The sequence below is a fragment of the Rhinatrema bivittatum genome, chromosome 5 (assembly GCF_901001135.1).
Source record: "Rhinatrema bivittatum chromosome 5, aRhiBiv1.1, whole genome shotgun sequence".
Lineage (NCBI taxonomy): Eukaryota > Metazoa > Chordata > Amphibia > Gymnophiona > Rhinatrematidae > Rhinatrema > Rhinatrema bivittatum.
Window position 1 is genome coordinate 270,013,810 of NC_042619.1, and position 17,478 is coordinate 270,031,287.

At 43.4% G+C, this 17,478-nt stretch overlaps 1 protein-coding gene across 1 annotated transcript in view; it reads right to left on the reverse strand.

Moving 5' to 3' along the window:
* The window catches only part of ANTXR1 (ANTXR cell adhesion molecule 1), a 206,645-nt gene that overhangs the window by 108,262 nt on the left and 80,905 nt on the right, over positions 1-17,478 (reverse strand). The window contains exon 13 of the mRNA XM_029604035.1: positions 2,389-2,484. Within this exon, the coding sequence (XP_029459895.1) occupies positions 2,389-2,484 (96 nt within the window). The remainder of the gene's footprint in view (positions 1-2,388; positions 2,485-17,478) is intronic.

Below are 17,478 nucleotides of genomic sequence, written 5' to 3' on the forward strand. Positions count from 1 at the left end.
GTTTCCCTGTTGAATGTCCCTTAAGGTAGACCAGGCTAGATAACTAGAGCCAGTCCTTTAAGGCAGTGGTCCCCAACCCTGTCCTGTCAGCCAGCCGGGTTTTCAGGATATCCACCATGAATATGCATGAGAGAAAATTTGCATGGTATGGAGGCAGTGCATGCACATTTTCTCTCATGTGTATTCATGGTGGATATCCTGAAAACCCGGCTGGCTGATGGGTCCCCAGGGCAGGGTTGGGGACCACTGCCTTAAAGGGGTTCCAGCAGTCTAACCTATATACCCCTTCACAGAGAATAACACTGCTACTCTTGTAAACACTGCTTGGGATGCTTAATATCCATAGAATGGACAGGCCATGTCAGGCAGAACACTTCAGGAGCATGGTGGTCTTTAACACCATGCTGAGGTACTGATTCTATACTGCCCCATACTGCTTCTTGCAGCACCCACAACTCCAAGTAATGGCCAAGGCTGACGCTGCCTTGCTTTCCATAGCTCACTGGTAGAGGTCATGAGGTTATCTATTGTTGTAAACCGCTTTGGTCAGTAAGCCTTACTGGAAAACGGTATATAAATTTGTTTAAATAAATAAATAAATAAATGAACATATATTTATAACACATGCAAAAAATATACTGTGCCCCTTATTTTTTCACCTTAATTGCATGCAAGCATATCATAAATAACCACTTGATTTCAAAATTACGTTTTCCAGATTTTTCAGTTTTCTCATTTCTGATTTAAAAAAAAAAATACTGATGGGTTTTCACCTTTTCGTGATGATTCTCACTGAGTTTGCATTAAAATTCTCTGCTGAATATTTTCATGGCAAAGTAAAGAAAAGTAAATGCTTGCAAAATGATCCTTCCTCGCTGAATCAAGGCTGCCGTGGAATAGCTGCCAGGCAGAGCAGGAAAGACTTTGTAATAAAGCAGAAATGGCAAGACCTCAAATGCAACAGGAAATATCCGGGACCATTGACACTGACACACGCATCTTTGTTTCCAGTTGATGCTGTTCTCACTCTTCCTTTCTGGAGTACATTTTCAAAGCTGAACATGGCAGTTATGAGAGTCATTTTCAAAGGGCCTTCTGTGGGTAAAACGGTGCTTTTATCCAGAGAAATAGCCCTGTTGAAAATTGCCCAGCTAATATGCGTGTAAACTGATGTTTGCACAAACACCCTGTGTGCACATAATTTTAAGCAGTTCAGGAGCCGGCATTCTTGGGGAAGGGGGCAGAGTCTGGAAAGGGTTTGCATGAACATGCATAGTTTTTGATTTGAAAAATCTGCATGTAATTTCCCCTGAGAGCTTTCACTGCACAAAGAAGCAGGTGTGACTTTGTACAAGCAGTTTTCATGGGATAATTTTCCAAGCAAACTTAGTTGTGTAAGTTCACTGTGGTAACTTAGGGGTACAGCAGCCTGCAAACATATGTGGGCTGTTATAAATTACCCACTATGTGTTTAAATGGGAATCTGAAATGTGCAAAGGACCAATTTGATGTCTTAAGAAACTGTCAAAAATTTCAGGTGAAAGGGTTTGCAGATGTATCATTAGGTTGGATGCACTAGCAAGCTAGGGGTCAGTTTTGAAAGGGTTTAAGTCCCTCACTTAAGGAGGTAGGGGCTAAACTCGCCCCTTTGCAAATTGACTAGGGCTGAGGACCTCATTTCCCTATATTTAGGTGGCAAAAAAGTGGGCAGCCACAGGGGTGGAGTTAGGGTGAAGGAAAAATGTTAGGTGCTTAGCACTGATTTTCAAGACTCTGGTACCCAGCTCAGGTCTAGATTTACCAGGCTGCAGTATGGCGATATTGTGGGATAAACAGCATGTAGCGCATATGATATAGTGCGATATAGCAGATTTCCTCCCCCTATGGAAATAAGCTGCTTTGCGTGCATTTGCATGCACAAAATTGCCCAACGCCTGCAAATCAGTTTATGCATAAGCAATCCAACGCTAATAAAATAATTAGTATTTTATCGTGTTCGAGGGAGATGTAGTTAATTTTCCTGAGGGAGCACCAGGGAGCCACGGTAGCCCAGATATTCATTTAGCCGGATCACTAGTGAGTGATCCGGCTAAATGCCTCCGAATATGGACTTCTAGGTGTCTGACTGGGCACTACTTTTATGAGACCAATTGTATTTATTTATTTATTTGATTTATATTCTACCTTTCGGGCACTTGAAAGCAGACCACATTAAGGGGCTCTGGGCATCTAATGTTTAGAAGGGATTTTGCTCGCCTGATTTAGCCTCGGTTTCCGAATGGTGCATGTTGTCTCACCCGGTCGCACAAGTGCCTACTTTTGCAGACGTAACGCCTTGCTGCAATATTGTGACGATGTTAGAAGACTGGAAATAAGCTGAGGACTTACCACAGTGCAGCAAAGGGGCCAGAACCACCAGAGGAGAGCCAGGGCCAGCAGAAGGAACAGGATCAGGAGGGCTATGGCCAAAATGGTCCCATCAGACTGCGAGGAAAAGAAAAGGGTCACACAGAATAGATTTAAGTACAATATTAGCAAAGCATCAGAAAGGGGTTTGTTCTAGCTGGGAAACGCCCTGACCTGACCTTCTTTTCTCTGGTTTCTATTTTTTTTTTTAAGAAGAGAAAAATTAGAGAGCAAGATCTCTGAAAAATCAATTTAATTTTAAGTGTGAAGAAGCTAAGAAGCCTATAAATTAAAAGCAAACAATTATCGTAACAGGAGCCCATTAAAGTAAACGTCTTAAAACATGACATGTTGAAAAGAGCAGTTCTTTTGCTACTGTAGGTCAGAAACACGAGAACCAGCAGTGCTGGAACATGTTACGCAGAGGAAAACGTGCCCTCAGGTACTCTGAGCTCTTATGTTTCACTTTATCCTGACATCTGGACCTGGGTGGTCTCAAACGTTTATGTACGACGAGGGCTGGATTTGCCTTCAAGTTACCCCTAAGCATGGTGGGGGAGGGGGGGGGAGAGGAAGGGTAAGGAAGAGGGGGGATTAGAGATACGGAGTACATTGGCCCCCTTCTCTGAAGATGTGCCACAACCTCATTCCCAGTGGTGGCGTCCCATCACACCCAACCCCATAAAGGTGCAGAGATGACCCGGCGCCGACTGCATTTTACAATCTTATGGCCCTGCTGCTATACCCCCAGTGTTACCCTGAGAGCTTCACGACGCTGCATTCACAGTTTCATCAAGATATGGGAGCTATCCCGGAAAGTGCCACATGGGGAAATGCATTTGTGGTGGGAATGAACCAGTAACGGGCAGGCCCCTCTCAATGCTGCCCTTCCATAAAAGCACAGTAATGATACTTAAAATACAGATTACCACATACACATTTTTAGGGTTTGCTACATATATATGAATATATTTTGCTATATGCAGCTCATGTGCCTTTTCAGCAACCTGTAGTACACAAGTCCTGGTTTTCTGAATGCCCCCTGGTGCACTCTGTTCCTTTTTAACGTTTGAGTTTAGCATGTCTACAGCAACAGGAAGGCCTGGCGTGTGCGCGCCTAACTGAATAAATAGCACTCGCCTGTTGGAATTTATTTGTACAAAGTATTTCAATAAACAGATCAAAGGAAGAAACTTGAGCCATTGGTGATTCAGAAGTCTGTGGTCTGGTCCAATTTCTCTAGTTTTTGTTTTAAATATGGACCAGAATAAGAGGTCAAGCGTGATGTTACAAATGAAAAAAAAATATATATATATTCTTTGGCACACAGTTTTCAGAAACAGAAACATGATGTCGGCTGAAGATTGCAACACTCATCTCATTTGCCCCTTTTCCTTTCATGTTGCTTTAACACAGACTCTACTTGATCACCGTCTTAACTCCTCACTTCCCCACAACTAAAGATCCTCTGTACCTGTCCAAGACTTCCCTGAATCATGCTACTGTGGTGGTCTCCAAGAGCTGCACTGGGCAGCTGTTTCATGATTATGTAAGCTGAGCTGAATTACAGCCGAGGATATTAGAAATGGAATGACTAGGGTCAACTGGCATTATCTGATCGTAAAAATCCACTGAAACTCGCAACTGAGAAATGGCAAACTTTGCTTTCTAAACATTGTTTTGTATGTGTGATATCTAACTGCAAAAACAGGTAACTGTCTTCTAAATGTGCACAGAGAATTGTCTCTTTAATAAGTGGGTAACATAAAATAACAGTGTGTCTAATACCTGCTTGAGAGCTAAGATCCGCTCTCTGTAGCTTCAGGATTAAAACTGTGGTCGAGCAGATGGTGTAGTGGTTCTGGCACAGCGGCGAGGGCTGTATTCATCAAGCTGAAGAGGGAACTGAAAACCTGAAGGCCAATATTCAGAGAGCAGGCGAGCGGACTATGGCCACATTTAACCGGATAATTTGGCTAGGATATTCAGCAAGATAAGGGTCCCACTGAATATACTTGCCTAAAGATATTCAGCTAACTTTAGCTGTATTGCGTTCAAATCTAACCTGTTAAGTGGTTGCAAAAAAGAACGGTAAAAAAAAATAACTTTGGCGCCTGTAGCCTTGCTTCCATAGTCCCCTGCCCCAGAAAACACATGAAAGTAAGTGCGGGTGTAGCGCTCGATCCTACCCCTACCCACCCCACTAACCAGATAAGAAAAACAATGCAGCAGGTGCACGACTCTCCCCCACCCCCCAGTTTATTGATGCAAAATCATGATCCCCTCATTCAACCCACCCGCAACCTGTATTTCACCCAGGACACTCCCCCCCAGTCTCCGATACCCCAGTTGGTAGCAGAGTAATGCCTCACCCATTCTTGCCTGGCAATGCTGTTAGCATACGAGTACAACGTTCCCATGGACAGCAAAGTTACTATCGTAGACTTCCAGTGTCGCTGAAGAGCAATGCTGGAAGTGGGTAAGACATGGACCACACTCCCGGCTGGGATTTCAGGAAGCCAGAGATGGGCATGGGGGGGATCCCGGGAGTGAAATAGAAGCTCTGGCTGGGTGAGGATAGCAGGAAAGGGAGACGGAGGGGATAACACCACCCTTGAATGTCCCTGGCCCCCCTCTTTTTATCCAGATATGTTTTAGCCAGATAATCATTTATCTGGCTAAAACTTGGCCGGTCGGTGGGATATATTTAAACGCCAGACTTGTCTGGCTGAGTTTGGGCTTTAGCCGGACAAATCCTTTTGAATATATTAACCTCCAAAATTCTTATTTCTCTTATGTGACCATTCTGACTGCACTCCATTAAATCCATCATCTTCAGATCCTGCAAATCTGTCACTGAAAGATGTCGCTCCTGAACCAGCACCTTGGAATAAAGGAGGGTCTTGCTGCAAAGATATCTTCAAACAAACACCTTTATTTTCAGAATCAGGGGTTTTTGGCAGTCAGAGCTGAGCAAATATTAAAATTCACTGATTACATCTGGGTTCACTGTTTCACAGCATTGACATCACAGCAACATCAATAGTAACAACAAAACTCTCTCTTCCTCCAAATCTTCATTTGAAATGGATAGAACAAAAAATACCTCCCATTCTTCTTCAATTTAGAAGGAATTCAGGATTCACATCTACTCACAGAATTCTTCTCACTCATAGTCCTTGTGATTTCCACAAGGCTGTTGTGGCCCATATCCCTCCCAAGTTGGTGGTTCACTGCCCTACTATGGCTTGGTCATGTTGGACTTTGTAGACCAGCTGCACCTCCTAGGAGCTCTGGAGTTCCCCATTCCCCAATCACTCTCTTAGAAAATCTGTAGCAAGAAGCACACTTCCTGTTCTGACCACCACCTTACATCGATCCAAATCAAGGGCAGCTCAAGGCACTCTGCTGCCTGAGCTGAAGGAAAAGATAGCGCCTGCCTCCTCCAAGATGTGGCACAGGTCCATTACCAAGAGTGTTACGTGTCCTGGGCCTACTCACCCCAGGATCCCAGCTGCTAGCTCCGGGTCATCTTCGCTCGCGGAGGTGGGCAGCCGTCTCCGTCCCCAAGTGCCTGCAGCCTCCTCTGCCGCTTCTGACTCCTGTGTGGCTCCTTCCCCGCCCGGTGGGCCTCCCCGCGCAGGCTGCGGAGTGACGCCGCTGTGTCGCCCTGGTTTAAGCACATGCAACTCCCCGATTCTTAAAGGGGCCGTGGTGGGAAAATAGCCCGCGTCCCCGGATGATGACATCAGGGCCTCTGTATTAAAGGCAGGGCCCAGCCACTTGTTCCCTGCCTTGGCACTAGGTCTCCACAATTGCTCGAGTGCTCGTTGCCCTCCGTTCCTGGTTCCTGTCGTTGTTCCTGGTTCCTGTCGTCCTTCCTGACTCCAGCTCCTGACTCCATTCCCGGTTCCTGTACTTGTTGCTCCATCGTTGTCTCCTCGTCCCCCTGGACTGACTCTCTGGCTTTGACCCCTGCTTTGTTCGACTACGCTTGTATTGATCTCCTGGCTCTAACCCTTGCTCCGCTTCCTCGTACCTTGCCTGTCCACCGCCTGCCCAGACTTCAGCTTGCCTTTCACTACTCTTCAGTTTCCTACGGACTTTGCCTTTTAGGCTTTCGCCTTCTATTACCTGGACGCCCTCTGTCCTACGCTGTTCCTTTGGCATCCAGGTCTTCGGAATCCTGCCTCTCTGGACCTTCCCTGGTCCTCTGTTTCCTCTGCTGGTCCCTGGCGCACCCTTGCTACCACCCACTGGGAGTCATCACACGGAGGCCCGCCTAAGACCAGCCGGCCCCGGCACCCAAAGGCTCAACCTGCGGAGAACAAGGGCTGGTATTGGTGAAGCTCCAGTTGGATTTCATCTCCTAGTCTGCTCCGCCTCCCGACGGCGGGGACTGGTAGGGTTTGGCCTGTGGGTAGCATCAACTCCACCTCGAGCCAAGGGTCCACACCAGCACAACAAAGAGAGCGGGAGAGAAGGGGGATCCCCCTTGGAGTCTAGGCCTTTTCATAATTTTAAATGTCGGGGAAGGGAGGAGGCGGGGTCAGGGTTGCCAGAAGAGTAGCAGATAAAAATGTAATGATATTTTCAGGAAGTTGGTAACTTTGTCACAATCTCAGGAACTCTTACACCTGCCTCCTATCCTTTCTCAACATTTGACTCCTGGGGAAGTGGGAGATGGGTGAGTGGTTTGTTTGTGTGTGTGTGTTGGTGTGTTTCTAAAGCACTCTATCTGGGCGGGTGTAAGAGTATTGGGCACCTAGGCAAACTTTACAGCCTTGTGTCCACTCTCCCAACCCCTAATCCTCCTACAAACAATTACAAATTAAGCATTTATAACAGATTTTACATGAAAAAGCAGTCTTTTGAGGCAACCAGCACTTATAACAGGTATATTATATTTATGTGCACTATTGTGGTGTCAACCAGAAAACCTTGCAAAAACTCAAGACATTGGAACTCACAGTTTACTAAGCTTATTGTAAAGTGCATTAGGTGTGAACTTGCCCTTCAGAAAGCCATGCATAAACTGAATTACAAATTAAAATATAATAAACTTCCCATACCAAAACAGCACTAACTGCCAGCACTCAAACAGTAACAACCCTACTTATGAAAAAGCAACACTGAAAATATTACACCAGGTCTTAAAACACCAATACTGCTCCTATTAAGAAAACGAATTAACCAGGCTGCTATAGACCCCTAAACAAAAACATGTACCTCATCTTGGTCACATATGCAGAACACAGTCAGACTCTCACAGAACAGAGACCATAAATTACAAATAGACATGTACAGAAAAAAACTGAACTGGAAATTGCAACAAGCCAGACTCAATCATCACCATTCCTGATAAAACAAACAACACAATCAAAAAATCAAAAATATCAATCTAATTATAAACATACTAAGAAAATGAATATTTCAAAACAGCTGACATATAGAACATTCTATAATTAAGCTCATATAAAAATTGATAAAACATCCCTAAAAATCTATAAAATATTTAAAAAGAGCAAACACACAATAAACACCCAAAATTTAAAACTAACAAGGATAAAATTAATTCCCCACTCTCCATACCTGGGAATTTTTTTATTTCTAGTCTCCCTAAGAAGAGAGGGGAGGAACGGGAGCTGAGCTGAGTGAGAGGAGGGGGGAAGAGTGAGAAGTTCTCGCTCATCTTCCCTTCCTTTTGCTGCCAATGCCTTGCCTCTTCTCCTCCCCATGTTCTTCTTCTTGCCTGTGGAAGGAGGTTAACCTCATGGGCAGTCAATTTTGGTGCTGCTGCAGCTCTATAGCCCACAGAAGATGCGAATCCTGTAGGAAGTCACCTTCAGCCCTGCCACGGCTCTCCCTTGGCCCATATGGGGTGGGAACCCCGTAATTTGTCATCAAAACAGCACTGCTGCTGCAGTTACCTCTTCCTGTCTGCAGAGGCGTGGATATCCTGCGGGCACATCATTAAATCCGCATCGCTGCCCTCACTCAAATAACACTCCCTCCATAGGACTTTCCTTACCTCATTAAAGGAATATACCAAGACCCCTTAACAAACCTCTGCTATAATCCACAGCCCCATAACCTCAAGTAGAGGCTAAGTGACACCCCTAAATATTTATCCCAAGACAAAAGTTCTAGTGACCAATACCTGATTTAGGGCTCCCATCACATTGTCTCTATTGTTTTTTTCAGTTATCATCTTACCGCTTTGAGTTGACATGTTAAGCTCTGTTATGCTATGTTATGTCCTGATCCTGGTTAATTGTCCCTGTTCTTTGTATCGCCCATGAGCGAATTTTGTAGTTACATTGTAAACCGATGTGATTTGTATCTGGTACAGGAATGTCGGTATAGAAAAGTTAAAAATAAATAAATAAATAAATTCGGTACATGTCCAAGAAGGGACTTGTATGGTCTTGAAAGCTCACGTGCTATCAATGTCTTTTTCTGTTGATCCAATGAAAGGTACTGTAGTCTACAAAGATTTCAGTTTTCTCCAGGACTAGTGTGGCTACTCAAGCTTTGCACTTTAACAGGGTACAATGCAGAAATCCAAGATAAAGAATGAATCATTTGGTTTGCAGAAAATGCTTCCCAAAATCAAGGTACATGTATATCTCATGTCTAATGGGCAAATATTTCGCTCCTATTTGATCCAGTACAAATATATGCAATCTGCCAAGGAGACCAATCTCATTCAATACATCAGTGAGATATCCACAGGAAACCATAGAAGCAGTAGATTATTGACAGTAGACAATGTTATTATATTCCTTCTGTAGCTCAAGTTGAAGGCATTGCCATGGATAGATTCATTATCTTGCTTGGAAGATCCTCTTCTGTTGAAGGATATTCAGCTGTGTTGCTGCAAGATTTAGGTCTGGATTTAGGTCTGTGCATGATTTTTTGTTTGGTTGCTGTGAAATCTCTAACTGCCACGAAAAATTAAATATTTGACCGCTACCGTAGTAATTTTCATTCATTCCTGAGGTTCTTATTTCTGACTCCCCCAGTGAATCCTTTTCGGCAAGAATGTTACTGACATCATACATATTGAGTTTCATTGACCAATTAAAGATTTATTTATGTAATATCACTTAGGACAATCTTGACGATATAGCTGCTCCCAGAGAAATTTCATACTTAGAGTATCATATACAAATATTACACACACTGGTGCCAAATTGTTCCATGAATGTATGATGTCAAATATGAAATGGGGGGGAACGAGAGAATTCTTATGACCAGCAAGGCCTTCCAAGGTAGGTTCTGGGAGAATGAGTACAAGTGTGGAAGATTATGTACTTTCTCTTGTTCACCACCTAGGGCCTTGGCATTGACGGGTTACAAATGCAAATAAATATATGTAGCCATTGGGCAGCTTGGTAGGGCGAAACAATACCAACTGGAAAATAATCAATCCCTGGGTCTACCTACAGACAAGCATTGATAAGACGCATACAACTTCCAGGGCCCTGGAGCTTTAACATTACAATTGATTGTGACCTCTGATAAAAACCCCATGGAAAAGCGGGTGTCTATAAATTGAATCATGCAGTAAAATCCTTAACAACCTCCTACCTGGCCTAGATAATGCTGAGTTGCTGGAAAAAATAATTTTTATGCTGAAACTTGAAGCTCTTAAGCAAGGTAATTGAGGCTTTGTACCAATAATGCATTTGTAAATTGAATGCCATATCCCTTTTATCATAATCCAGATGTACAAGGCTGCCAGGCTGCTATTTGGTAGGTCCCGCTGACCTACATTCGTGAGAGGAGGAATGGAATGAAAATAAGTTTGTGCTAGTACTGTGCAGGCAGGGCCAGATTAAGACATGCTGAAGCCTTAAACTCTGTCAAGTTCAGAAGATCTCAGAGCATTACCCCGAAAACCATGTAAAATGTGAAATGTAGTAATTTATTTTTTTTTATTTAGAGGCCCCCTATAATATGGGACCCTAAACTGAGGCTAAGGTAGCTGGTGCCTAAATCTGGCACTGTGTGCAGGAGTCCTAGCAAGGAGAAAGGCTTTCTACTCTAGGAGCTGTGGTGTGCCAGGAGCCTCAGCATCCTATCAGCCCCATTCATCTCCTCCCCTGCAGAAGCAAGTGAGAGGGAGGCAGGTAAGGTAGGAATCTGCTTGCAGTCTTCCATGAAATGAAACTGTTGACAGCCAGAGGAGATGGCAGAGGGGACTTTAGGAAGAATAAAGAGAGAGAGAGAGAGAGAGAGAGAGAGAATGTGTGTGTAGGGAAGGGGGGGGGGGGGGGGCAATGGGGAGCAGGATTGGTGCAAGGATATTAGGTACCCCAGGAGAACGTTCAGCCTTTTTTTGCCTGCCTGCATTAACTTTCAGGCTGACAGGCTACCTCTTCCCCTGAGATTTTGATAATTAATCTCAATAATCATGATGACCCCACTACCATTCCCTCCTAGAACAATCTAGTGAAAAACACATACTTGGACATAGGGTGGACAATTTTCAAAAGCAATTTATGCAGGAAAATATCGATTTACCCAAGTAAAAGGGCTTTTTGAAAATTGCCCAACCTTAAAGCACCTAAAAGTACACTCACTTCAAAGGGAAAATAGGCTTGTATGTCCAATTATATGATTTTACAGGATTGTTCTAATGGAAGAGACGGGCCTGCCTGTCATACCAGAACAGCACTAGCTCCCAGAATGCAAACAGCAACAACCTTACCTATGGGTAGAGGGGGCTAAGTTTTCCCCAACAACTGCACTTAAGAATATTCCAGAGAGTTAGATTTTAGGGGGCCTAGTGGTCATTCTGAGTGATAGCAAGGATCCAGCCCCAACAGGGTGGGACAGTAAGCAGAGGTTATCAAAGGTGACTCAGTGTGGAATTGTTTGAAAAGAGAGAAGAGTGGAGGAGTAGCCTGGTGGTTAGAACAAAAGGCTGTAAACTAGGGAAGCCAGGGTTCAAACCCTACTGGCACTCGTTGTGACTTCTAGCATGTTGTTTCACCTTCCATTGCCTTGGGTATAAATTTAGATGGCAAGCCCTCTGAGGACAAATAAAGACCTATGGCACCTAAATGTAATCCACTTTGAAGTGGCTGACCAGTCACAAAAGATGGAATCTGAATCAGAAATGAAATTCAAATGAAATAAACATCTTCAAGAGCACAGAGAGACAGCCATAGGCTGTGGCTTTTCTAGCTTCAGGAAGGTGCTTGCCTCTCCTGTCCATTTAAAGGTCAGAGTGGATCCGGTAAGTGAGCCAGTTGCATCCAGAACCAGGACTAGAGGAGTTATCCACAGGACTGGGTCACCAGCCAGCTGGAGTGCTCCCTGTGAGAAGAGAGGGTCTTTTCCTGGATTCCAAAGGTTTCAAAGGGAAAATATATTTTACAGGCAGAGCTAGGAGCGATCCCCAAAGTCCTCACATGGCCTGATCTATTTTTTTGTATCTGCTACAGAAGATCTACTTTGGCATTACTGAACTGTTTTCAATTGAATTGAATTTTGCATTTTTATTCTGCTTTTTGTAGTTGGTCAGCCACTTCAAAGTGAATTACCCAGCGGATGGCTAGACATTTTAAAGGATTATGTAATAGGGTAGGCAGCATGCATCGTGGTGTGTTAGTACAATACATGACAGTTATAATGTACAGGTAGTCTGCATGCATCGTGGTGTGTTAGTACAATACATGACAGTTATAATGTACAAAGAACAACCTTTTGTCTGTTATAGTATACAAATAAAGGCTGAGTCAATTAATTCTACAATTATTTGCAAAGAAGAGCTTATTTAATTAGTTCAGTAATTGTGTACATCCAGTGTGGGCATGGAGTATTGCTAGTTGTATGTACTGTAGTGTTTCGACACAGTTAGGTTTTTTTTTTTAGTTGATGGGAAGATGAGAGTGATGTGTTGCCCTACAGGATGCTAGTCTGCTAGACACACAGCCTTGTTTCAAATTGGCCTCAGAAATCCAGGTACTCAGTGATTCCTTGCAGGGGGGGATGGAATGTGTTCCATAGTTGTGGTGCTGCTCCTGTGAAGGTTCAAATCCCACTGACACTCCTTGTGACTTGGCCAAGTTGATTTATTTCCATTGCCTCAAGTACCCACTTAGATTGCAAGTTCTTTGGGGAAGGGTCTTAAAGAACCTGAATTCTAGAAATGCTGTAAGCCACCTTGAGCATTATTTGGAAAAATGGGCTAAAAATCAAAATGTATTATTAGCAATACACCTCCTGTTGGGAAAACAGAACAAGCTGGACTACACATTAGTAGAATACCTCACATTGGTCACATGCACACAAAACACAGAAAAACCCTCACCAAATACCTCAAATTATAACTAGAAATATGCAGACAAAAACTGAACTTTGTCCATTCCAGGTTCACCCCCTTCCCCTCCTCTTTTTTGCAGAACATATGGGAAGGGCGAAACAGGAGGAAAAGAGGAAATATAAGGAGGGGAGGGAATGGGGAAACAACAGGAGGGGATAGGAGAGCAGAGTGGCTTTTCATTGTTTTGCTCTGCTCTGTCCACTTTAACCTCATCCCGCTCTCCTCCTGTTCCCTGCACACTGCCTGGGAGGGGAGGGACTGGAGCAGGAAGCAGAGGGCTGCTCTTTGCTGCCTGAGATGCAATGCACTAGCCAATAGCGTCATCAGGCAGAACTCTGTGTGCTTATGCCTAGCAAAGGATCTACTGCCACTCCCAAAATTGCAATCACCTCGTATGCCTAATGGAAGAGCCGGCTTTGATGGAGAGAATAAAAAGGGGCTGCTAGAAGCCATTTGGCTCAGTGAACCAGCAGAAGAAAATCAAAGAACATTGCTTCTCATTGGTTGGGGGATCATGGACAAATTGCACATAGGTCATGAGATGACCCAGCATTAAAGACCAGAAAAATCAAGGACAAGATTTGAGGCAGCCAGACCACAGTCAATTGATGCAGTTTATGCTCAGAAACAAAATATGTTTTATTTCATTAGCTACCTGGAAAATATCTTTCATTGGCCATTGTGTCATCATATCTAATTATGCTCTCAAGATTCAAGAAGTACATTCGGGGATGTATGTTAATGAAGCCCATTCATCTAGCTCAGCCCTATCAACTTAGGTCATGGTTTGCCTATTTTCACCGTGTTATTGCAGCTGCTTGTGCATAACCACATGCCAGAGAATAAATTACTGCAAACAGTGCACAGATGCACAGATCTATAAGGAGTGACGTGCCAGTGGCATTATGCTGGAAAATATTCTGAAGATATATCACATGACACATAAAGTTCAGATTCAGTATGGGATTCAAATGAGACGAGCATGGTTTTCCCTGTTGAGTCAAAGTTGGAATGGGTTTCCTTTCTGCAGAGCTTCATTCCAGCTGCAATGATGAAATCAATCATGGCAACAGCCTGTAACTGCCTCAGCCTCTCAACCTATGGTAAAACCTAACTCTACCCAGCAAATGACATCAGGCAGCCTTGAGAGCAGTTACTGGCCTTTCCCGTCCCCCACCCTCAATCCTGCCATCATCATATTCCTTCCTCATTCTTCTGGCAGCCTCTGCAATTGTCAGCATGGGCCATGTGCTTCAGGACAGAAGGGCTGTTCTCTGCAGCTCTATGATTTTATTTAGTTATTTATTTGGCCATCTCATATTCAGTCATTCCAAATGAAGATCACAATGGTTTACATCAAGATATAATATTACAGATAGCCAATTATGTATGTGTGGCAAACACCTGAATGACACCTAGCATACTACTGGCTTTCTCCTCTAAATATCATTTCTAGAGCATTACTAGATATATATTCAGCACCTCTTGTTTCATTCAGTGGTACTTCCCTTTTAATTCCTGGGATACCTTTGGCCTCAAAATCAGTAAGTCCAATAGCTCTTACTAGCCTTTCATTCCACAATATCTCAATAATCAGGTGCCATCTTGATGTCGCCTATGACTTCATTCTGTCTGTGGTTTTATTGTACTTTCTGTATTCTACTATTTGGCTAAATGCTCTTTAAAGACCATATGGAATAAACATTTGAAAGCTTATAAACCCACTGTGTCTGTCATTAATCATTCAGTACAAATACGCTAAGATCTAGGAATCTACCACATTTCTCTTAAAATAGTCTTCACCATCACCACATGTCGAGGCTAAATAATAAATACCGTAGAACACTTTTTATCCAAAATGAGTTGGGAACATTGTTGATCCAGATAATGAGAATTCCCACATATTTTTGGATAACAGAAGCTTTTTCGGGTAATGGAACACATGAAGCCAACCAATTTCTGGATAACAGTTTTTCTTGATAATGGACTGTGGGCCAAAACCCATGAATTATTTTCAGGATAATGGGAATTTTAGGATGTATAAACAATCATAAAGTTTGTATTCCAGAAATTATATTTATGCACTTTTACATAGATATATATGTAACTGGTCCCCAAGTTGGGTGCTTTATCCTTCACTTTGGTGTGGTATGGGTCCAGGTTCGAGTCCGGGTGGGGGGGGAGAAGTTAATCTCCAGGGCCCCTGGTGCATTCACCAAGAGAAGAGCAAGGACGCCAAAAGTGGTGTTCAAAATAAAATCTTTACTGCAACTTATGAAAACAGCATCCAGTCCAGTATCACAAAATAAAGTCTAGGATCACAACAATGAATGCAGTGGAAAAATGGTTTCCTTGTCCATGTTCCTTGCACCATTATCCTTAGCAAAAATCCCAAACCATGGGTCAACTCTCAACTTGTAATCCCAAAAATGTTTTACACTTCACTTCTTTCAGCTTCTGTTCACCCCAGTCTTTCTAACAACATAAGAACATAAGAACATGCCATACTGGGTCAGACCAAGGGTCCATCAAGCCCAGCATCCTGTCTCCAACAGTGGCCAATCCAGGCCATAAGAACCTGGCAAGTACCCAAAAACTGAGTCTATCCCATGTTACTGTTGTTAGTAATAGCAGTGGCTATTTTCTAAGTCAACTTAATTAATAGCAGGTAATGGACTTCTCCTCCTTATCCAATCCTTTTTTAAACACAGCTACACAAACTGCACTAACCACATCCCCTGGCAACAAATTCCAGAGTTTTATTGTGTGTTGAGTGAAAAAGAACTTTCTCTGATTAGTTTTAAATGTGCCCCATGCTAACTTCATGGAGTGCCCCCAAGTCTTTCTACTATCCGAAAGAGTAAATAACCGATTCACATCTACCCGTTCTAGACCTCTCATTATTTTAAACACCTCTATCATATCCCCCCTCAACCGTCTCTTCTCCAAGCTGAACAGCCCTAACCTCTTTAGTCTTTCTCATAGGGGAGCTGTTCCATCCCCTTTATCATTTTGGTTGCCCTTCTTTGTACCTTCTCCATCGCAACTATATCTTTTTTGAGATGCGGCGACCAGAATTGTACACAGTATTCCAGGTGCGGTCTCACCATGGAGCGATACAGAGGCATTATGACATTTTCCGTTTTATTTACAATTCCCTTTCTAATAATTCCCAACATTCTGTTTGCTTTTTTGACTGCCGCAGCACACTGAACCGACGATTTCAATGTGTTATCCACTATGACGCCTAGATCTCTTTCTTGGGTGGTACCTCATAGTATGGAGCCTAACATTGTGTAACTATAGCATGGGTTATTTTTCCCTATATGCATCACCTTGCACTTATCCACATTAAATTTCATCTGCCATATGGATGCCCAATTTTCCAATCTCACAAGGTCTGCCTGCAATTTATCACAATCTGCTTGTGATTTAACTACTGTGAATAATTTTGTATCTCTTTCAGCCTGGGCAAAAAGCCCAAAAGTTCACACTTCCCTTCACCCCAACTTTCCTGGTCACTTGGGCAAAAAGAAACTTCTGATCCAGACCTTTGCTCTTCCCTCTGGACTGATCAACTTTTTTCCAAAAGTCTTCTTCAATTTTCTGAGTCTTGGTTCCAAGACTCCAAAACATCAAAAATGTTCTCAGAATCCAAAAACTCCAAAAATCCCTGGTTTTGAGATCCTGAGGAGATCTCCATCTTCTGTCCTCAAATTCCACTTCACCAAGTGCTCCTTGCTTGAGATTCTGAGGGAATCTCTATCTCCAAACCTTTCCGGGTCTCTCCTTCCTTCTGGCTCTTAAAGCTGCGCTCAGGGTTTATAAACCCCAAGTCACCAATCCCCTAAAAAGGTGGGGTTACTGCTGTGGGAGGATTCCAAAATGCAAAAGCCCGCTCTCACTATCTTACTGATGGAAAAATACTGGGGACTGAATTAGTGACGGCAAAGCTTCTGACACACTCCCCCCGACTACAGAAAGAAAAATAATTAAGCAGGATGATGGTGCAAATTAGTTTTCTTACAATCCTATTACAATAACATTTTCACAATCACATCAACAGTTACAATTGATATTAAAGTTTCCCAACCATATAATGAAACATTATGCAGAGGACATACATTCACATTTCAGAAGTACATTTAACATGTATTGATTATTGATCTCCATGGGGAAGATCAGTTACCTCCTCAATCAATTTACCTTTACCACACCTTTTGTTACTTCTATGGGATGGCGGGAGACCATTCCTTAATAGTAAAAGTACAGTACATTAGTCATTGACTTTACCACCTCTGTAAGTCTCCAGGTGGGAGACCTCCCCAAATACCCTTACTTATCTGCACACTGTACATTTCTGCTGCTCTCCAAGGGGGGAGAACAATAGGGGGCTGAGATCATCACCAGCCTTCCTTAACATTACCTCTGGGGCATCATCCCCAGTCTCGGGCACTTCAGGGCCCACCTCTGAGACTCCCAGCCCATGAGGGAACAATACCAGCTGGAAGGTGCATGTATCCCTTTGGCATGTCCTCCCATGTGTGATCTCCTCAGGAATGCAACATTAATACCATATCACAATACATCTTACTCCTGGGGTGGGATACTGGGAGAGTATTGGAAGAAGGCTGCTACTGCTGCAAGGTAAGTCTCTCCAGCAGCCTCGATGCATGCCTCTGATGTGAGGGTAAGTCCCACCACGGATGCACTCTCTTTCAGTGAGGGATCGAGCT